Consider the following 22,482-nt stretch of genomic DNA (forward strand, 5'->3'; position numbering starts at 1 on the left):
TCTGCAGACTCATCTGCAGGCAGCCTTGTCAGCGTGGCTGCTGTGGAACCATTTTGGTCCCCATTATTTGCTGATAAATGCTGTTGTTAAATAAAATCCAAAACAGGGACATGATCCTGCACTAGTGGGTGTAAATTAAAAATTAAACCAACCAATAAAACCTTTATAAATTATGAAACATCCCACTCATCCACTAATCTCCTCATATAAAATGTTTTTCTCCCAAACTTATGTCCTATCAGGTTGCACTTTTGAATGATCCTTCCTTGCACTATGTCCCGCTCCAACGTGATATTGGCATTATATATCGGACATCGGCTGCCCCACTCTATAAATATCAGCACGGGCCACTGAAAAACCCATATCAGTACTTGAGTGCTACCTCTGAGGCCAGGGCCAGCGTCCTTGTGAACAAACTGAAGAAACTTGAGACTGAGGAAGGGTTCAAGTTGAGACAGCGGGTGAGCGGTCCGTCCTTGATGAGTCACCTCTCATCTGATGCCAGGTCAGACAGGGCAGCGCTGTGGTGAGCGCCGAGCCAGCCTGATGTCTAAACAAGCAGCAGACTATCCCATGTCTTGAGCTGTGTGCCATGCAGACAGGAGTGCAGCTGGCCAAGGTTCACACCACTGAGCTGACACTGCCCAGCCCTCCAAGCCACACGCTGGACAGACTCCACCAATGTGCTAAATGGCTCCAATCACACTCCCAGTTTAAAGCCTTTGTTGTGGAGATCAAGGCTATTTCCACTCTAAGCCATGCAAATTATAAAATATGTGTACTATGTGTCCCTCGCTATAACGCGGTTCACCTTTCGCGGCCTCACAGTTTCGCGGATTTTTTTTAGTGCAATTTTGCACTAATTTTTTTTTTTTTACAGCGCATTGTGTTCTGCATCCTGATTGGCTAAGGGACTGTAGACCATTGTCAATCAATCTCCTCTGTGCCGTGTCTCCTGTACAGTACAGAATGCATTCATTCTATAATACTGGACTTATTTTTCTACGAAGGTTTGAACTTTGAGAGTTTAAACAAGAGAGAAAAGTGAGAAAATGTTAATGCCTGTCTGAGAAAAGTGTATAAAGTGTGTAGTGAGGGGTTTTACAGCCTTAAAACATCTAGAATAATTGTAAAAAAATAAAGCTGACTACTTCGCGGATTTCGCCTATTGCGGGTTATTTTTAGAACGTAACTCCCGCGATTAACGAGGGACCACTGTATTTCTTCCCCAATTTGGCCTTCCATCCACACCAAGCTGACATTTTCCACTCATGAAAGTGTTTGTGCGTTTCAACTTGAAAACATCGGTCTACCATTGTAGCGTGAATGCAGGAAATCTGAGCTCTAATTGAAATCAAGAGGTAGAATGTAGACAAACATAGGACTGTCATGTGATAGGCCATAGTCTAATATGTGCTAATATGAGCATGTATAGGTCTGTGTTTGTGTTGACAACAGGGGACTTAAAGTGTTTTAGGGTAATTCAGTGTGGATGGCAGGCTTTTGGAAAATGGTCTGAAAACATTATCAGAGATGTTAGTGTGGTGTAATCAAGATGGAAAATGGTCTGAAAAAAAAAATGGTTAGGGTTAGGGTTAGGGTTAGACATTAATTCAGTATAATCAAGTAATCAACTTCTTATTGGACATATTCCAGATTAGGGGTATCTATACTACGTAAGCATGTGTGGTGAGCAAGAGTCATGTGAAAATGGTAAGCTAACGCTGCTTTGTTTACGGTCCATACATCCATGTTATGGTCAGCATTCCTTGGTCTTCTGGTTTCCCTTTCTGAATGATGAACCCAAACTCCTGCCAGCTACTGGTATGGAGAGTTATTTCCTCTCATGCAGGTGCAGAATATATGTGCTGGTTGGCCGTTGGCTGTAGTCTTTGCAGTGTGTTCAAGTGCAGCTTTTTGGCCCCAACACCAAAGGCGACGCGACAGTCAGCTTTTGTCGTTGCTAGTTCTTTGATGTCGGTTTGGTGTGTCTGGGCTTCTAGGATTCTGATTTTGATGACGATTCATGCCACCCTGGTCCACAACAAGGGTTTATTGAAGATAGCTGACATGGTCTTGGATCTTGTGTCAGAAAGAGGCCATTTAGTGTCTACAGCAATGGTTGGCATCCCCGTGGCCAGGCCTCTTTTCCTCTGGGGTTCCATTGGGGTTTTGGCCCTCGCCTTGTCACCGCTGGCTGAAGAAAGGAAGAGGAAACAGGACTGTGCTCAAATGCCAGGGCACTGCCTCTAGGTTTCATCGCTGCTGTTGATAAGACTCTTTTCGTACCGTGCTCAGGTTACACGTGGCAGGGGAAATCCCTCTGAGCCGTTATCAAACCGAGGCACTAATTTTTAAGGGTGGGGAATGTGAGTTGAAGGAGGAATTTACAGCTGTGGAGTTGAAACGACAAGCTCAGCTGACACCCAGCAGGTTCAGCTCAACTTTAACCTGCAACTGGGCGTGGGAAATCCACACTGTCTCCAGGAACAAGGCCCACATCACCAACCAAATTCATTTTGCATAGTTTATAATAAACAAGAATAATAATAATAATAAGAAGAATTTTCTATTGTCACTGTTAACATTGTCACCAACATTACTTTGAAAATTGGTTTAGCAGCTCTACAGGCAGCAAAAGCAGACATTATATAAATAAAAACAGTGTAATAACAATATATACAGTAATAACAGTATGTACAGTAGAATATCAATTATGCCTCCATCTTTGAATCATATTTAATAATGAAATGCAAAGGCATTTAAAATGTAGAGGGAACTGAAATTACATATTTAAATTTTTTTACCTTCTTTATATGCATAAAAGGGGTGTCAGACATGCAAAAATGGATAAAAGGATAAATTATTAACCTATTGGATTATTAGTGTATAACTGTTTGTATACCTTCAAATACCATGTGATATCTCTTCATCAAGTTATTTCATTATGTGAGAGGCATGTTTGTAAGTTAGATTAATTATGCAGTATAATCTTTCTCTCTCTTTCTGGCTCTCTGCTTTTAGGGAAAACATCCTTAAGTGAAACAGAGTGAAAAAGCCAAAGCAAATGAAAAGCAAATACTGTATATAGGCCTATCTGACAGAAAGACATAAATATATAATTAAATTTAGGAAGAGGGAGGCAAGGAGACAGCTTTTGGTCTAAAGTTGCTATTGTCACATTAGGCATTCTACTCAACATGTCTACTTTTATTTATTTTTTTTCTCCAAAAATATCATCCCTCTCTTTTCCTTTCACTCGTTGGCATGTTTCAGGTGCAATTCAACTCACTTCAAGTACCAAATTTGCAGCAACCTCATTTGCATGAGCGGTGTTGTTAAATCAGGGGCAGAAGAGGACACATCTATCAACCTATTTCTATTTTTCTATGCACTGATGGATAGCGCTCCTCTTTGATGGAGCCTTCGTCTGGTGCTTCTGTCGCACAGATGAGGTTACTCTCAAAGCCTTTAACTTTTTCTTGCCTTCTGCATGTACCTCTCACACTCATTTCCCTTTCCCCTCTTCTTCGCCACACTCTAGGATGTGGTGGTGGTAGGAGAGGAGAATTTCACCACACCGTGCTACATCCAAATGGATGATGAGGCCTGCCACATCCTGACGGAGACCCTCGGTACCTACTGCCTCGTGGGCCAGTCTCTCAGTGCCGCCACCACCAAGCGCCTCAAACTGGCCATCTTTGGCCCCGTCACCTGTCCTGCCATGGAGTACCACATCAGAGTGTACTGCCTGGACGACACGCAGGACGCCCTCAAGGTAAGCACAGTGGGCTGTGTGTGTGTGTGTGTGCCAACGTTTTTAGAGTTTTGTGCTTTTCATCCATTTTTATTTTTATTAAAAAGGTGCAAAAGTGTCAGGGTTATATTGCATCCAATTTCAGTTGAGATTTGAATTAGTTTTTAAAGTAGGTTTGCTAGTTTAGTCTAATTTTTACTTCTTGAAAATGCTTAGAGTTTTTATTAGTTTCAGTATTACTTTTAGCATTTTTTTTTTTTTGTAATATGGGGTATTTCTCTGGGGTAGAATTCAAAAAGGTCAGAAAAGTATTGTGTCATAAAAACTCAACAAAACCTCATCCCATTTTCAAAAGTGTATTGATTTAAGACAGATGAAAAAACAAATGAACAAATAAAAAATGAACACTAAAGACATTTTCTCCATAATTTTAGTTTATTTCAGCTTAGTTTTGTAAATAAAGGATATAGTTTCACTTAGATATCGTTTTTTGTAAAGTCTTGTTTTCATTTTTACTTCATTTAAAGAAAAGGTTTCTGTCACATGTAGTTTTTGTTATTTTGTTAGTTTCCGTTGACAGTAATAACCTTGGTGTGTGTGAATGTACTCATCCTTGTGCATGCATGTTTATAATAAAGAGTTAAAAAAGATGAAGAAATGTCTTTGTAAGGATTAATAATGTTGGTGAGTTGTTTTTTTGTTTTTTTTCACTGAGTTGTTAGCATGAATGTGTGTGTGTGTGTGTGTGTGTGTGTAGGTGTAACCAGCAGATGACATGTGGGAGGTAGAATGGGAAGTCTTTGTGTTTGTGTGCTGCAATAAGGAGAGAAAGGCGCATGTATTTGAATAAAATCTCCATCGCCAAGCTGCTCCTAGAGTAATGTAGCTGCTGTGCCATCACAAATATGAACCATATTTATCCCCCTCCTCTACTATTATCTCCTCACCTCAACTGTGTTTAATACCTCTACCCACCTACACGGAAGAGAGATAAGGAAGGATTATTATATTTGGAAGGCATATTGTACACGGTTATTAGGTTTGGGCGTGTGTAATGAGAAGTGATTGTGATCTACCTGGACAGACATTCACCACAGTTTCAGGTAGCTGCTCCAGCTCTACTTCATAAAGACCACAGAGAATGTCTTGAATTTATTATGTGAAACTGGTACATTTGATGTGTAAATTTCTATTAAAGCGGCTCCAGAGGATCGCACGAGCGTCTACAGCAACACTTTTCAGCAGCAAAGAAAATGAAAGTAAAACATATAGTCCAGTCATTTTATGAAAAAAACCTAGGACAAATTGCAAGAGAACCAAACTCAGCTGATTCTGTATCCTCAGTTTGTCCTGAGTGAGGGGAAAAAAGTCCCAAGAAATCTCATTGGTGGAAAGTTTTGAAAATCACCTATTTATGACCACATATTACCAAAAAACACTGTTTTTAACACACAGGGGAAAGGGGTTCAAAATTTTACTTTCAGATATCACTATAAAAATTCACAAGATGATTACACACACAAAGACAAGAAAAAAAGTCAATTACAAGTTCTTTGAATTATTCTGTTTACACATGCATATCACACATTATCTGATTTGATATGTGGATAATAAGGAATATAAGGAATAAATGCCAGAACCGATATGAAAACAGTGAATTAAAAGGTTACTATATATATAATAACCTTTTAATTCACTGTTATATAGTAACCTTTTATCATTTATTCCTTATATTCCTTATTAGCGCATATCAAATCAGATAATGTGTGATATGCATGTGTAAACAGAATAATTCAAAGAACTGGTAATTGACTTTTTTTCTTGTCTTTGTGTGTGTAATCATCTTGTGAATTTTTATAGTGATATCTGAAAGTAAAATTTTGAACCCCTTTCCCCTGTGTGTTAAAAACAGTGTTTTTTGGTAATATGTGGTCATATAAAGGTGATTTTCAAAACTTTCCACCAATGGGATTCCTTCGGACTTTTTTTCCCTCACTCAGGACAGACTGAGGATACAGAATCAGTTGAGTTTGCTTCTCTTGCAATTTGTCCTTGGTTGACCCCAATTTTGGCCTAAAATGACTGGACTAATAGAGTAAAACATACGAAGAAGATTGGAGCTTACAGCACCTGAACGCCTTGCTCGAGGTCGGCATGCATTGCGTCATGTTGTAACCATGGTGCGCATTGATCTCGACGATGGTGTGTTTGTGTATGTAGGAAGTCTTGCAGATGGAGAAACAGATGGGTGGGAAGTTGCTGGATGAACCAAAGACCCTCAACTTTAAAGATAGCACCCACAACCTGAGACTGTCCATCCACGATATCCCCCACACGCTGTGGAAGAGTAAGCTACTAGCCAAATATCAGGTAAGCCAGTCGTGTGCCCCTGCAGGAGAGCATGCATATGCAGTGTCCCAGGCTATCCTCTGACAGCTGAATGACCCACACCCCCCCCTCCTCACCTCTCTTGCTGTGTCGGCAGGAGCTTTCCTTCCAGCAGGTGTGGAGTGGATCTCAGAGGAACCTCCACTGCAGCTTTACCCTGGAGCGCTTCTGTCCCAGCACTGTGGACCTGGCCTGCAAGCTGTGTGTGCGCCAGGTGGAGGGAGAAGGACAGATCTTCCAGCTGGACACCACTCTCTCAGAGGTACAGGAGGGTCACATAGATGCTTGGCTAAATTTAGCACAGACTCTAAGTTTAAGTTCTAACATCATAAAGCCAGGGGGTTATCAGCAAAATGAGGAATAGTTTATTTTCATGGTTCTGTAGCTCACCAGATATTATGACACAAAAACATATAATCATTTAATCATTACATTTATTATTCATTATTATTATTATTATTTATTGGGGTGGTGAGGCTCTTGGCAGGCCCCTGGTGCGATCCCTGCCTCCTCTAGAAAGTGCATCAAAGTGTCCTTGAGCAAGACATTGAACTCCCAACTGCTCCTGATGGGCAGTTTGGCACCTTGCATGGCAGCCTCTGTCATCAGTGTGTGAATGTGTGTGTGAATGGGGGAATGTGAGGCAAACATTGTAAAGTATTCAAATATGACATCTTAACAGTTTACAACTTAAGCCAAAACTCTTTTCCTATCAGGAGCCCTAGGGCACCATAGATAGGATATGAATAACATGGGATTGGTCCGAATAACATGGGATGTACCAAATTTGTATGAAGATGTTCTGAGAGTGTGCAGTTTGTTTGCATGCAGAGATAATGCAGAGTCAGGTTCATCTGATGCGGGGCTAATACCTCTCCTCCTGTGCTTTGCTAGCCCTACTGCTCTGTTGTGTGAGGGTCTTGAATGAGTTTAGCCTCTCCCATTTCCTCATCTTCTTATTGCTGTGTTCGCACAGACAGATAGGGAGGGGGACAGGGAGTCTTGACCTTGACCTGCAGCTTTCATCTGGTCCTGTCTATGATCGGCCCGTGCAGAGCAGAGCGGAGCAGAGGGGAGACAATCACAAAGGCCAGCTGACCTAGAGAACAGAGCTTGAGGGATAGAGATGCACTCCGGCTTTGTGCTCAGTAATGAGATGAATTACAGTCCATCCACTGAGAGCTGTGGCCCTGCCTGGCTTTGCTTCATTTGTCTCTGTGTCCTCCTTTGGTTTCTGCAGACAGACCTGGAGCACTTGCTCCTTCAGTTGCAATCTACTTGAAAAAGCATGGAACTGCAATGAATAAGCGGCAATCAAATGAGTGATTTTCACTTGTCTCAGAAGCTGTGGCAGAAATGATCTGTCAGAGCTCAATCTGGTCTGAGCAGCCGTGACTGATGGCTGAAGACAAAAGGGAAAGAACATAAGCTGTGGAGATGATATGTGATCATGTTAAATTAGTTTCATCAAGTCATGTTACAGCCGTGATTATATCTAGTCATTACAATATCCTGTGCTGCTAACTTAAGTGTGTCTCTCGCCTGCCATCTCATCCTGTCCAGGACACTCAGAGTATCGACACGTCTCTGCTGGACCCGGCCAGTAACATCACGAGCCTGGTGGGGCCCAATGCCTTCCGTATCCCCGTCTCCATCCGGCAGAAGCTGTGTGGCAGCCTGGATGCACCACAGACCAGAGGCAACGACTGGAGGATGCTGGCCCACAAACTCAACCTTGATAGGTGTGTATTGGAAAAAGGGCAGGTGTTAGGTATGCATGTGCGCGTGTGTGTGTGTCTGTTTCTCTGCGGTTCCAGCTGATTATTCATATTTCGCACTGCAAAAAGTCAAAATCTTACCAAGATTATTTGTCTTATTTCAAGTCAAAAATGTCTTATTTCTAGTCAAAATATCTCATTACACTTAAAATAAGACATGATCACCTCAGAAGTAAATTGTTTTTAGGCAATTTTCACTTGTTTCAAGTGAAAATTCACTTGAAACAAGTGATAATTTGCTTGTTTCATTGGCAAAATTTGCCGGTGGAAAAAGTGAAAATTCACTTGAAATAAGTGAAAATTAGCTAGAAACAAGAAACAAATTTTGCCAATGAAACAAGCAAATTTTCACTTGAAACAAGAGACAATTGTCTAAAAACAAGTGACTTCTGAGGTGATCATGTCTTATTTTAAGTGTAATGAGATATTTTGACTAGAAATAAGACATTTTTGACCTGAAATAAGACAAATAATCTTGGTAAGATTTTGAGTTTTTGCAGTGCGGCATTGATATGAGCAAAAAGCACAGCACCGCCAGGACCATTTCAGAGATTCAGTATTAGTCGGTGTTAATGTCCTGTTAGCCCGTGTAAACACACAGACAGACAGAGACAGAACAAAGAACTGCCAAAAAGAGACAGAGTCAAGCAGGCAGGCGTTTTGCTTTTGTTGATCGTCATCAAAGGGGGCTGAGCTGATACAGAAATAATGGTGACTTCCTTTGACAAAATATCTAAAATATGCACAGCTTAGCACTTCACCCTCAAAAAGTGCTATAGAACTGTGTCAAGAGGAGTTCATGTGCAGTTTTAGCTGAACAAACTGTTTTACATTTGTTTGTTTTTAGCATATTAGGAGACGCAGGCAATGTGACTGCATAAGGAATAAGACTTGATAATCAAGTGCAATTGAATTGAACTGAGCTGAAATGAACTGAATTGCATTGACTTGAATTGAATTGAGAGACAGAGGAAGACAGAAGGATAGAGAAAGAGTGAGTAAAGTGTATCCATTGATAAGGTCCCAGCTCAGCGGGGCGGCCTTATCACAAGCAGCAGCTGCAGACAGACAAGACCACTGACAGAGTACAGAGTGAAGCTGGGGGCTGGTGCAGGGGAGGCACCAGTACCAACCGCTCACACACATCAATGCAACATGTACACACACATCACTGCTCACAAATAGCAATGTCATCTGAGTATGAACACAAAGGTTCTTGACCATAGAGGCTTGATTAAAATAAATAAATAAATAAATAAAAAATAAATAAACCAATTCCTCTCAGTCATTGAGAATTTCCCAGTTTGGGATCAATAAAGTAAATCTATCCATTTACCTCCTCTTACGGTTATTTCCCACAATCCCTCACAGGTATTTGAACTACTTTGCCACCAAGTCCAGCCCCACGGGAGTGATCCTGGACTTGTGGGAAGCCCAGCATTTTCCTGACGGCAACCTCAGCCGCCTGGCCCAAGTACTGGAGGAGATGGGACGCCATGACAGCCTTGTTCCTTCAGCGACTGAGCACTGACATCTGCCCACCAGGCAGTGTGACATTCCAGGGAGGAAGAAGACATAAAAGGATTCAAAAGGGACTGGGAGGCCCAGAAGGAGGGGAGTCACTTGGCACCATGTTGACAAATGCACGTACACACTCGCAGATACGTGTGTGTGTGCGCAAACACAGAAGGATCGAAGACAGAAGGAATAGGAGCCTGCACAAAAACAGCTAGGTCTACTCAGCTATGACCCACTTAAATATTGGCAAAAAGGGTGTAAAAACTTGGAGGATAAACAGGAATCTCTGCCAATCATTTTTCTCTGGCTGTTCCACTGTCTCTGGTACCACTTGATATTTCTGGCTCTGGTTTCCTTGGAAACAGCTGTCCACATATTTGGATGGACTGGGCTGTCTGGATATTTGGATGATTCCCTCACCATGGACCACAGTCTCAGCAGTGACACTCTACCAGAGGTCACAGGATCAAGATGCAAGGCTTGGATCAGAGGAAGCCTTTCTCACTCTCCCTGCCTCATATCAGTCTCCATGGCAACTCCACAGGGGAGTATATGTTGAAGTTCTGTGATAACATAGTATTTAATAACACACTTATTTATACATAAATATCCTTCCTTTTTGTATTTTTGCTGCCTGCCATGGAATACTTTGCATTATTTCTGCAATGTGTCCTCTCAAATTTTGTTATGTATATTTTTTTTTTCCCCTTTCATTACTTTGGACTGTGTCATAGCACCTCCTAGTGGACTCTTGCAGTAATGACTCATTCTGTTGCCACAAAATATTACATGTACATAAACAGAACATTTAAGATGTAATCATTTTACAGTTTTCGTATTGCTGTCATTACTGCTAATGCTTTTCATTCATGTTATGAATTATTGCTTTACATTTATGAGTGTTTTTCTTGCATTATGTATTTTATAATTCTTCAGAATATTTTTTTGCTAGATTGCATTGGATTTTTTAAAAATTTTATTTTATTTTTTATGTTTTTATGTGTATTTATAGCATTAATTGGCTGATTAGACCAGTCCATCGCCCCGGCATTTGCGGGAGATCCACATCATTTTCCAAAATAATTAATAAAATTCATGTCTGATGTATTTGTGTTCCTTCAAAGATGATGTCATAACCCCACGAGAGATGAGACAATGAGGACAGGTAGATACAGCAGGAAAAGGAGGATGTATGTGGTTTGTTAATATAATTATATTTTTGTAGAACCAATGCAGCCGAATACAATTGCCTTTGACCAAATAATTGACATACATTGTATGAGGTTAAATTTAATACTGACATTGATCATCTAAATATCAAATATAAATTTATTGAGTTCAGAACTGAATGCCATATTCATCTTTGACTTTTGGATGAGAATGAGGATATCAAATCAGATTTTGTGTGTTTACAGGTTAACATGTATGACAGAAATCATCAACAGTATGATGACACTGGCCCTGTGCGTAGCGATAAGTGATAATTGTAAATGCGACATTCCGTTGACACAGCAGCACCTGTGTTCATTCAAGTGTTCTTGGTTGAGCTGATTTTGGTTTTCATGACAGCTGTACCAGTTTCCGTGAAGCCATCTATGCAAACTCTGCATCCTTTTGAAACAGTATGTACATTCTCGGTGCGCTAGCCTTTGCAATCCATAGTTGTTCTTAATCTTCATGGTTATTATTATTGTGTATAGTGAGAATGTAGCCTGTCCTTTTCTGGCACTGTCATGACGTTCCTGGCAAATGCTTGCATTTCATCTGTCAAGTTACTGTACAAAGTGTAAGAAAGAATTTTTAAGACTAATAATAAATTATATTTATATGCAACACTGAATATGGAGTCTGCATGTTTATTTGAAGTTTGAGATCAAATAATAACGTGACTCTGACACTTGCGTCTCACAAAAACAGATGAGTCTTTAAGCAAAAAGCAGTTTTATTAGGGAATGTTACCCAGATCCACTCACACACTTTCGTAATCACATATGTACAGATTAAATAAGGCACACGCCGTTGTGATAGAGTGGACGGGGGCTTCTGTACACGAGTTATGGACAAATAATCAAAAACACATATTTAACATTAGCATCGAGGCAATAATTATCAATAAATCTGATAGAATAATTTGATTTGTAGAATTTCTTTGCGAGGGAAAAGGGCAAAAGTATGAGGAAGACAAAAACAACAAGGTTCAGTCCCTGCTCAGTCAGCCTGAAAGACAGCACAGGTCAACAATGCACCTCTCTTCAGAACCACAATAATAACAGAACTTTACTAGCAAACAAGCCTACTGAAATAATATGGATCATATGTATGTAATATAATAATAATAATAATAATAATAATAATAATAATAACAATAATAATAATAATCTCAATAATAATCTTTGACATAGAGGTCACTGAGCATGAAGCAGACATTTCTTTGGATGACTGTGGGTTTGCACAGAAAGAATCACTATCTTTGGCTGACAAGGTGGGCTCCAGTTGATGAAGTCTGCTGTGATGTTACAGCGTGCAGCAACTGCGAGAAAAAAATGAGAACAGCTCTTCCAGTACGAAAGGCTGCACTCTGTAATACTGTTATATGGCTTCAGAAGGGCAGAGCAGGAGCTTCCCCTGTCTACAGCTGATCAGAGGGATGGAGTCCTCTCCTGCGAGGGTCCCCGTCTGCCTGCCTACCTGGATCCCGTCGCACAGACAGACCCGGCCGGAGGAGCACTTAGCTTTCACAGAAAGCACAGCCTGAACAGGCCACTCGCTCTGGGACAGAGGTGGCTCAGGCGAGGGGAGGGGAGATCTGGCCCTGGCATAATGTCTTTTGCATCTTCTTCTTTTTCTTTTTTTGCTGGCTCTCTATCTACCCCTCTCTTCCATCTTCATGTTCAGCATCCCTGTCAGTTTCCTTTGCCCTATTATTCACAGTCTCTTTTTTTTTCATACATTCCCTTTCAGCTATTGGCCAGTGTAAGTGGCACTACGCCAGTGGCAGTGACAAGTCTTTAGGTGATGAGAGATTCTCTCTCGCCTCTCGGTCACAGTTTGATGTCTTGGGACTCTAACATCTTCGCCATGGTCTTCTTCACCCTCAGGGCTGTGAGGCGAGACGCAGGGTTGTGAGCCCAGCACTCCGACATTATTTTTCCCATCTGTCGCAGACACTGATGACACACACATGCACACAGGTCCCGATGACACAATGTTGTGATTGCAGGTTTGAAAAACAGTGACAGAAAAAAAAAAATGAAATAAGAAATACACTCGTACCTCATCACTGCTCCAGCGGTTTGCAAACGAGGGCCTCTGTTTCTTAATGCAGACCACCTCTTTCATGTCCTCGTAGGAAGGGTCACTGGACACGAGGTCATGATAGGGCAGCTGATAGTCCTCTACAATGCCTATAGAAACAGCACACCTTTGTATTAGACATGTAAACATACACAACAAAATGGGGGACAGCACATTAGTCATTCATTTATACGTGAGTGATACACTGCAAAAAGTCAAAATCTTACCAAGATTATTTGTCTTATTGTCAAAAATGTCTTATTACTAGTCAAAATATCTCATTACACTTAAAATAAGACATGATCACCTCAGAAGTAAATTGTTTTTAGACAATTGTCTCTTGTTTCAAGTGAAAATTTGCTTGAAACAAGTGAAAATTTGCTTGTTTCATTGGCAAAATTTGTTTCTTGTTTCTAGCTAATTTTCACTTATTTCAAGTGAATTTTCACTTTTTCCACTGGCAAATTTTGCCAATGAAACAAGCAAATTTTCACTTGTTTCAAGCAAATTTTCTCTTGAAACAAGTGAAAATTGTCTAAAAACAATTTACTTCTGAGGTGATCATATCTTATTTTCAGTGTAATGAGATATTTTGACTAGAAATAAGACATTTTTGACTTGAAATAAGACAAATAATCTTGGTAAGATTTTGCGTTTTTGCAGTGTATAACATTGTTGAAAAAAGGGAAAGTATTATATTGTGTCTGACCTCCAGAGACGCAGCGTCGTGAAATCTCCCACAGAATGAGACCAAAGCTGTACATGTCAGCCATCAGAAAAGACTGGAAATAGTTCCTCCTCAGGGTCTCGTCCAGCACTTCAGGTGGCATGTAGCGTTTGGTGCCAACCCGCAAATTGGGAGGGATGTCCACCTCATTGCTTTCACTGAGATAAGAAGGAGAGAGAGAGAAATATGGAGCCCAGAGAGGTTAGTTGTCCAAGGTGAGATTAAAACACTGACCCATAAACTGTGCTTTTCCTTTTAGTAACAGAAAAGTTAGAAGAAAAAAAAAATTACATACATGTTGTGTGTGTTTTCTGGTTGCAACACTTCATTTGAGCTTCATCACGCTTATATTGAGTAAAACATTCAAACCTAAAATGCCACTGTTTTAAGGTTGCAGCATTACATCAAACAGAAACTACCTAAATGTCTTGTGCATCACTTTACACACATTTTTCTGTAATTCAGCAGGACATATTGGGTAACTCTGGAAATCTGAAATGAAGTTCTGGGGTTTTGAATCCACCAATGGAACCACAATGGAGTTGAGGTTAAACTTTTCTACATATTTCAGGAAATGATATTCTAGAAATGTATCAGAATGAAGTTGATCTGTACCATCTGTAGTTCTCTTCTTCTACAGCTCTAGCAGTCCGCCTTTTTTTTCCTACCTGTTGAACTTGACAGCCAGTCCGAGGTCTGCTATACAGCATGCTCCGTTCTTTTTCACCAGGATGTTCTTACTCTTCAGATCTCGATGGGCGATGGCTGGTTTGCCCTGTGTGCCGTAGATTTCGGTGTGCAGGTGGCAGAGGCCTGATATGGAGGAGTAGGCCAGCTTGAGGAGCCCTTTGGTGTCTAAGGTGTTGCACTTGAGGTAGTCATACAGAGAGCCGTTCTCATGGTAGTCTGTGATCAGGTACAGCTGGGTCCATGAGCCAGTTCCCTTAATGTCTGCTGCGATGAATCCTGGAGGACAGGAGGGTGGAGGGACAGCAATGAGCAATGCACACACACACACACACACACACACACACACACAAACAAATTGAAACTTAACCCTTTGGCGCATAGTGGTCACTACAGTGGACAGCTGTTTAAAAGTCATTTTCTCCTTAATGCATTGGTTTCTATGGTGGATTTGCATATCAGCTGTTAGAATGCTCTCTGCTGCTCCCCCCCATTGAGGTTTATGCAGAGACTGTCAATTCTTGTAGCTGAAAACATGTTAATACTAGTATCATGACATGGTAATACCAGTCCTAGTATGGAGACTCACAGAAATTTTCATGCCCCAAGAAGTGTAAAAACACACAAGAAAAAAATCTGGACTCAGGCTTTCATAATTCATGCATGAAGGGGTTAAATCAACTGTAGTCTTTTAAAATCTCTTTCATACTCCATTCATATTCATATCATAAATCATTATATATGTTGTACTGTACACTTGTACTTCCATATTTGACTTATTGTGCTGAAGTTTGGGGAAATACTTATAAAAGCACCCTCCAAACAATATGCATCATGCAGAAGCGTGCATTAAGAATAGTGCATAATGTGGGGTTTATGAGCATACAAATGAATTGTTTCTCAAATCAAGAGTATTGAAATTTTCAGATCTTGTGGATTGTAAAACTACACAAATTTTGTACAAAGCAAAGCACAACCTACTTCCAAGGAATATACAAAAAATGTTTGGAGAAAAAGAGGGAGGCTGTAACTTAAGAGGGAGAGGGAAGTTACCACACTGAAAAGTATGTGCATTTCTGTTTGTGGAGTGAAGCTTTGGAATAGCTTACCCGATAATATCAAAGAGAGTAAAAATGTTGCCCATTTAAAAACAATGTTTAAAAATAAGATATTTGATAAATAGAAAATAGAAAATGCTGATAACAGCAAACGATCAAAATCATAAAAAATTACAGATGCCTTATAATTTATTCTTTGAAAAAATTGAGAGTTTGGGCCTTTTGTTTAGTGTGTGTTTTGGATACTGGTTTCATAACAAAAAAAAAAAAAAAAAAGTATGTATGCCTCTTGTATGACAGCTAGCAGGTACTGTATGTATATACACTATATTACCAAAAGTATTCGCTCACCCATTCAAATGATCAGAATCAGGTGTCCTAATCACTTGGCCTGGCCACAGGTGTATAAAATCAAGCACTCAGGCATGCAGACTGTGAAACAAGACATTTGTGAAAGAATGGGCCGCTCTCAGGAGCTCAGTGAATTCCAGCGTGGAACTGTCATAGGATGCCACCTGTGCAACAAATCCAGTCGTGAAATTTCCTCGCTCCTAAATATTCCACAGTCAACTGTCAGCTCTATTATAACAAAATGGAAGCGTTTGGGAACAACAGCAACTCAGCCACGAAGTGGTAGGCCACGTAAAGTGACGGAGAGGGGTCAGCGGATGCTGAAGCGCATAGTGCAAAGAGGTCGCCGACTTTCTGCACAGTCAATTGCTACAGAGCTACAAACTTCATGTGACCTTCAGATTAGCCCAAGTACAGTACGCAGAGAGCTTCATGGAATGGGTTTCCATGGCCGAGCAGCTGCAGCCAAGCCACACATCACCAAGTGCAATGCAAAGCGTCGGATGCAATGGTGTAAAGCACGCCGCCACTGGCCTCTAGAGCAGTGGAGACGCGTTCTCTGGAGTGATGAATCACGCTTTTCCATCTGGCAATCTGATGGACGAGTCTGGGTTTGGAGGTTGCCAGGAGAACGGTACATTTCAGACTGCATTGTGCCGACTGTGAAATTTGGTGGAGGAGGAATTATGGTGTGGGGTTGTTTTTCAGGAGCTGGGCTTGGCCCCTTAGTTCCAGTGAAAGGAACTTTGAATTCTTCAGGATACCAAAACATTTTGGACAATTCCATGCTCCCAACCTTGTGGGAACAGTTTGGAGCGGGCCCCTTCCTCTTCCAACATGACTGTGCACCAGTGCACAAAGCAAGGTCCATAAAGACATGGATGACAGAGTCTGGTGTGGATGAACTTGACTGGCCTGCACAGAGTCCTGACCTGAACCCGATAGAACACCTTTGGGATGAATTAGAGCGGAGACTGAGAGCCAGGCCTTCTCGACCAACATCAGTGTGTGACCTCACCAATGCGCTTTTGGAAGAATGGTCAAAAATTCCTATAAACACTCTCCTCACCCTTGTGGACAGTCTTCCCAGAAGAGTTGAAGCTGTAATAGCTGCAAAAGGTGGACCGACATCATATTGAACTCTATGGGTTAGGAATGGGATGGCACTTCAGTTCATAGTATGAGTAAAGGCAGGTGAGCGAATACTTTTGGTAATATAGTGTATGTGCACTCAGGTACACACTTATGCATGTATGTATATGTAAACAGTAGAATTATTATCTTATCTGTGCTTTGTCTGCTTATTGTTATTAAGGATTTCGGGATGAAACAGAAATGAAATTGATTGCAAGGCTTCGGCAGCCATAAGCTTTTGCTTCAGCTGAAAACCCTTTTCGAACAGCCATATTCATTCTCTTTAATTCTTTAATTATGTTTAATTTGTTGTGCTGCTGTAATCGAAAATAAACATATTCATTCATTCATTCATTCATATCCCTTACCTAGTATGTTGTCGTGTCTCATCAGGAAAGTCTGATAGATTTCGGTCTCTCTGAACCAGCTGTCCTCCTCTGTGGTGAAGAAGACTTTGACGGCCACTTTCTCTCCCCTCCACTTGCCCATCCACACCTCTCCGTAGCGCCCCTTTCCAATCTGCTTAACCATCTGAATCTGCTTGGCGATGGTGCGCTGCACCTGGAAACAGGACCGCACAGAGACTTCCATCATCACTATTATTGCATTTAAGACCATTATCATTACAGTCACTGTGAAAGATGTGCACTGACTTTTTATTTCCACCACCTTCTGTGTCATTTAGGTGGGGAAATGAATATTTTACGTCAACTGTCTCTTCCCTCTTATAATGTGCACAGTCAAACCTATCAGTCAAACTCAAGAAAATGTGGTATTTTATTATTTCATTTTATGTTTTATGGGGGCTCCAGGTGTTTGGCCAGATGTGCACTAATTTCTTCTTACCAGTAGAGGGAGTCCTGACCCAGACCCAGACCCAACGCTGCGGGAATGCTCTATGAGGTCCTTCAGAGACTCTCCAGGGGGCAGGTAGGTCTCATCCTGCTCAAGATCAATGCTGTAGCGCGGCCGTGCATCCTGCCGCTTATATCTGCCATAGGGATGTGTACAGTGCCATGTTTAGTCACAACTCTTGACTCTTGAATGAATTATCTGAACCGTTGGCTTGTAATCATGCAAAAAAGTGTGTTTCCTACCTGAAGTAGCAGAAGGCGAGGATGAGACCCAGGATGATGCTGCAGACTGTGATTGAAATGAAGAGGGCCGTGTAGTGGATTCTGTTGTCCATGTAATCTGCAGAATAGTGGTTTTTCAATTGTTAATCATATTCTATTATCATAAAATATCACTTTTAGACTACTGGAAACTACTGACAGCTCCAACACCATTCTAAATTTCACTGGCAGGGACGAGCTATTTTTCCCTTCCCCCTTAATAATCCTGCCCCGCTCCCCCTCTCCAAGTGTGTGATCGATCGCATCCCCTTCCTGAATCCCGCAGATCAGGTGTCGCACTGACATCGTTACAGCAACCCCAGAGGCCCGAAGCAGCTCTGGGGCTCTAGTCTTTCTGCCATGCTTCTGTCAATCAAGTGCACACACACAAACGCATGCACACAAGGCATAGTTCACAGTGCGCACCGAGCCACACACCCACAGCATGTGCAGATATGGACAAAACAGCCACCAGTGCAAACAATAACATCTATTTGCACAGTTATATCATAATGATGAACTGCAGCGTCTTTTATCACTGCAAAAAGTCCAAATCTTACCAAGATTATTTGTCTTATTTCAAGTCAAAAATGTCTTATTTCTAGTCAAAATATCTCATTACACTTAAAATAAGACATGATCACCTCAGAAGTAACTTGTTTTTAGACAATTTTCAATTGAAACAAGTGAAAATTTACTTGAAACAAGAAACAAGTGAACAAGTAAAAATTTGCTTGTTCCATTGGCAGAATTTGTTTCTTGTTTCAAGCTAATTTTCACTTGTTTCAAGTAGATTTTCACTTGAAACAAGTGAAAATTGTCTAAAGACAAGTTACTTCTGAGGTGATCATGTCTTATATTAAGTCTAATGAGATATTTTGACTAGAAATAAGACATTTTGACTTGAAATAAGACAAATAATCTTGGTAAGATTTGGACTTTTTGCAGTGATCAGCATAGGATAGGATAATAGCTTTTTGCTGTGAGTAATTCTCCATGACTTGACAAATTAATTTGTTGCTGACTGTTTCTTTGAAGGTCAACAAAAAAACAACTTTGCGAGACTGTGAATAAGCACAAGTGTGTGTGTGTGTGTGTGTGTGTATGTGTACTGTGCGTGAGCGAGGGAACGACAGACAGAGAGGGAGAGAGTGTTGGTGTCCTGCAGAGTGACAGATGGACAGATATCTCACATCCGTGCCGGGGCAGGAAACTCAAGCAGGCCCTGGGGAGAGGCTGTCCTTTTCATTAGAGGGTGAGAGAACAAGCCAAGCCTGCAGGCTCTGTTTCACCTGCCTCCCTCTCTCTGTCCCAGTGCCCACCCCCACCCCCCCTCCCCCCTCCTCCTTACCCCAGAGCAGCATGTGCCACTTCACTCCAGCACCACACTGTGGTTTGTAACAGTTTAAACTGTCACTACCCATCACAACCCAGCACGGCCTGACTGAGCCCATTCTGAAAGCCACTCACGCTATAAAGGCGGGCAGGATTTCACTGGGTGTGAATCAGAGGGAACGAATACGTGTGTGTGTGTGTGTGTGTATGTATGTGTGTGCATGCCTGTGCACAAGTGTTTGTGTGTGTGTGCAAGAGAGACACTCCTGCGTTTCTTACCGGATGTCCTATGTGGAGGCAGAGTGGGGTGCAGATCTTTGTTGCAATAGTCCTGATCTGTACAGCACTCCAGGGCTCTCCTCAGGCGTGCATTCCATATGTCCTAGCACGCACACACACACACACACACACACACACACACACAAGTTGGTTTCCATCACTTCAGAGGACATTACATTGACTTACATTCATTTCCTGGAGATTTATCCTAACCTTAACCCTAACCACTACCTGCCTAACCCTAACCTTAACCTAACCCTAAAGTTATCTTAGCTTTAAATCAAGTCTTCACCCTAAAATTAATGATTTTCACTAAGGGGACTTGCTTTTTGTCCCCATAAGGGAGGCGAGTCCCCACAACGTGACTGTGTAAACAGATTTATGTCCCCACAACATTAGCAATACCAGGTACACACACACACACAAACATCCACATGAACTCACACAAAAGCATGGTCGTGTGCACACACAGTTGGATCCACATAAGGCTAATGAAGATGCAAGAATAACAAGCATTTACAGTGGCCCTTATTTTTAATGAGGCCGTTTTACAGTATACCAAAGGCTGATCACATGTTTTCCAGTTTAGGCCTCTAATTTTAACAGGTCTTTTACACGGGCTCATGAAGCAGGGCACCAAAGTGAAAAAGTGCTCATGTGTGTAGAAACAGTCAGTCACACACGCACACACCTTAACACACACACAAGTTAACAGACACATACACACACAAAGTGGACTTACTCTGCACTGGAACTCAGACCCGGCCAGACTCAGACACCCTGCAGTGAGTACAGACAGACCCCCCTCTTCCTCCTCCACCATCGTGAAGCAGTAACCATCAGTCCTGCCAAAACAGTCACCCCCACCAGTATTATAATCAACATCATCCAGCGTCTATTCATCAGCATCATCATCGTCATGATCGTCTTCACCATCAGCCGCTGTCTCATTGTGTGCTATGAAGAGACTGACTGTTTTCAGGCCTGGTGTGAGAAGAATCATCTCATTCTCAGTTCTTCTAAAACAAAAGAGATGATGGCTCTGTCCCAATTCAAAGGCTGTACGCTACCTAGGTCGTATTTGTAGGCTGTTTACGTCACGGCGGAGCGACAAGTGCTGTCCCAGTTCAGTTTCACCGCGCAGGGTCCTGCAAATACAGCCCACAGATGCAGCCTATTTCTGACTCATTTGCAGGAAACACCTCCATGATGCTTCGCGGCCGACATCACAGCCTACTTCCCAGGGTACCTTTCGGTCCAGCTGAATTTCTGGATCAGCCACCATTGCTGGAATTATGAAGCCTGTTTTAGACCGTCTTAATGTTTATATCATGACGTTTTGATGAGTTTTCATGCCTATAATTACCACCATAGATTCAGTTTAGCTGTTAACTGTATCCCAACAACGCCTGGAAATGCAAGTTTAGTTAGATGAGTTAGATAGGCATTTTGCATGATGTTTCCATAGCAACCATCAGCGCATCAGGTACATTACAACACTGCAAAAACGCAAAATCTTACCAAAATTATTTGTCTTATTTCAAGTCAAAAATGTCTTATTTCTAGTCAAAATATCTCATTACACTTAAAATAAGACATGATCACCTCAGAAGTAACTTGTTTTTAGACAACTGTCTCTTGTTTCAAGTGAAAATTTGCTTGAAACAAGTGAAAATTTGCTTGATTCATTGGCAAAATTTGTTTCTTGTTTCTAGCTAATTTTCACTTTTTCCACTGGCAAATTTTGCCAATGAAACAAGCAAATTTTCACTTGTTTCAAGTGAATTTTCACTTGAAACAAGTGAAAATTGTCTAAAAACAAGTTACTTCTGAGGTGATCATGTCTTATTTTAAGTGTAATGAGATATTTTGACTAGTAATAAGACATTTTTGACTTGAAATAAGACAAATAATCTTGGTAAGATTTTGAGTTTTTGCAGTGTGTGTACACTTACTTTAATTGGGATAGTCTGTTGCAATTTGTGAGGTGTAACAATTATCTTAATTTTCTGCATCTTCACGAAGACAAAATAAAATAAAATACATAAAACTGCAGAATCAATGTTGTCCATCTTGAGAGCGTTGAAGCTGCTTATCGTTTGGTTTCATGCACAGGTGTTCACTGACACGCCTCCCAAACCTACTTCGCCATTTTACGCTGCATCACTCGAATGCGCTTCGGGAAGCCTCGATAATAATGACGTAGGAATCCTCCGCAGGCTACACCGTCCCAGTTCACTAAACTTTTAGTTCCGGTAAACCTGATATCGGCACCTACGTCGGACGCTTCCTACGTGGGCACCGTGGGCTGCGACCTAGTAGTCATCTAGCCCTTCGATTGAGACAGACCCGATATTTGACCCTAGAGGAGTGTGTATGCATGACCCTGTGGTTATGGGAGCAGGTACACTCCTATAAATATCTGGGAGTACAAATGGATAACCAACTGAAACGGAATGAGCATGTTGACGTTCTATGTGGAAAACTGTCTCAAAGACTGCATTTCCTCCGTCGACTCAGATTGTTTGGTGTGAATAGTAAAGTCATGCTGACATTCTACAGCGCTGCTCTGGGCAGAGTGATACGTCAGGGTTTGGCAGCCTGCTTTGGCTCTCTCACTGTCCAGAGTCAGTCGAAGATTGAAAAGATGGCGAGAGCTGCCATGAAGGTGATCGGGATTAAAAATGACCCGGCCCTTCAAATCACTTTTGAGGAAGCTGCACTAAATCAATCACGTCGAATCTTGAATGATCCTCCTCATACTCTGTTCACAGAATATGAACAGTGACCTTCCGGTAGGTGATACAGAGCCTGTAGGTATAAAACGAATCGCTACAAACTCTCATTCCTCCCAACTTCAAAGAACAAAAAAACCTGATTAGCTCCAATTTTAACTTCAATTTCAAATTTTTAATTATCTTCCTATTATAGGCTCTTGTATGTGTGAGAATATTTATGCATATATCAATGTAAAGGTATTTGTGCCACATAACAGACTAGTACAGGGTGACCCAAAAAAACGGGAACTTTTTAACAATCCAATAAAACCAAGAGTGATGGA

The 22,482-nt window shown here is 41.3% G+C and overlaps 2 protein-coding genes across 4 annotated transcripts in view; one reads left to right on the top strand and one right to left on the bottom strand.

Annotated features, from left to right (window-relative positions):
* Positions 1-10,415, top strand: part of unc5cb (unc-5 netrin receptor Cb) — a 124,944-nt gene extending 114,529 nt beyond the window's left edge. The window contains exons 13-17 of the mRNA XM_030064819.1: positions 3,545-3,778; positions 5,978-6,127; positions 6,243-6,407; positions 7,709-7,887; positions 9,295-10,415. Of these exons, the coding sequence (XP_029920679.1) occupies positions 3,545-3,778; positions 5,978-6,127; positions 6,243-6,407; positions 7,709-7,887; positions 9,295-9,454 (888 nt within the window). The 3' untranslated portion in view covers positions 9,455-10,415. The remainder of the gene's footprint in view (positions 1-3,544; positions 3,779-5,977; positions 6,128-6,242; positions 6,408-7,708; positions 7,888-9,294) is intronic.
* Positions 10,416-11,371: 956 nt separating this feature from the next.
* bmpr1bb (bone morphogenetic protein receptor, type IBb) overlaps positions 11,372-22,482 on the bottom strand; it is an 89,222-nt gene continuing 78,111 nt past the window's right edge. For all 3 annotated transcript variants that reach the window (XM_030065137.1, XM_030065136.1, XM_030065138.1), the window contains 9 exons: positions 20,164-20,266; positions 19,422-19,524; positions 17,790-17,886; positions 17,539-17,683; positions 17,061-17,253; positions 14,131-14,428; positions 13,445-13,620; positions 12,715-12,845; positions 11,372-12,608 (listed from right to left, as the gene is read on the bottom strand). In XM_030065137.1, the coding sequence (XP_029920997.1) occupies positions 12,483-12,608; positions 12,715-12,845; positions 13,445-13,620; positions 14,131-14,428; positions 17,061-17,253; positions 17,539-17,683; positions 17,790-17,886; positions 19,422-19,524; positions 20,164-20,266 (1,372 nt within the window). In that variant the 3' untranslated portion in view covers positions 11,372-12,482. The remainder of the gene's footprint in view (positions 12,609-12,714; positions 12,846-13,444; positions 13,621-14,130; positions 14,429-17,060; positions 17,254-17,538; positions 17,684-17,789; positions 17,887-19,421; positions 19,525-20,163; positions 20,267-22,482) is intronic.

The sequence above is a fragment of the Myripristis murdjan genome, chromosome 12, assembly GCF_902150065.1.
Source record: "Myripristis murdjan chromosome 12, fMyrMur1.1, whole genome shotgun sequence".
NCBI classification, from domain to species: Eukaryota; Metazoa; Chordata; class Actinopteri; order Holocentriformes; family Holocentridae; genus Myripristis; species Myripristis murdjan.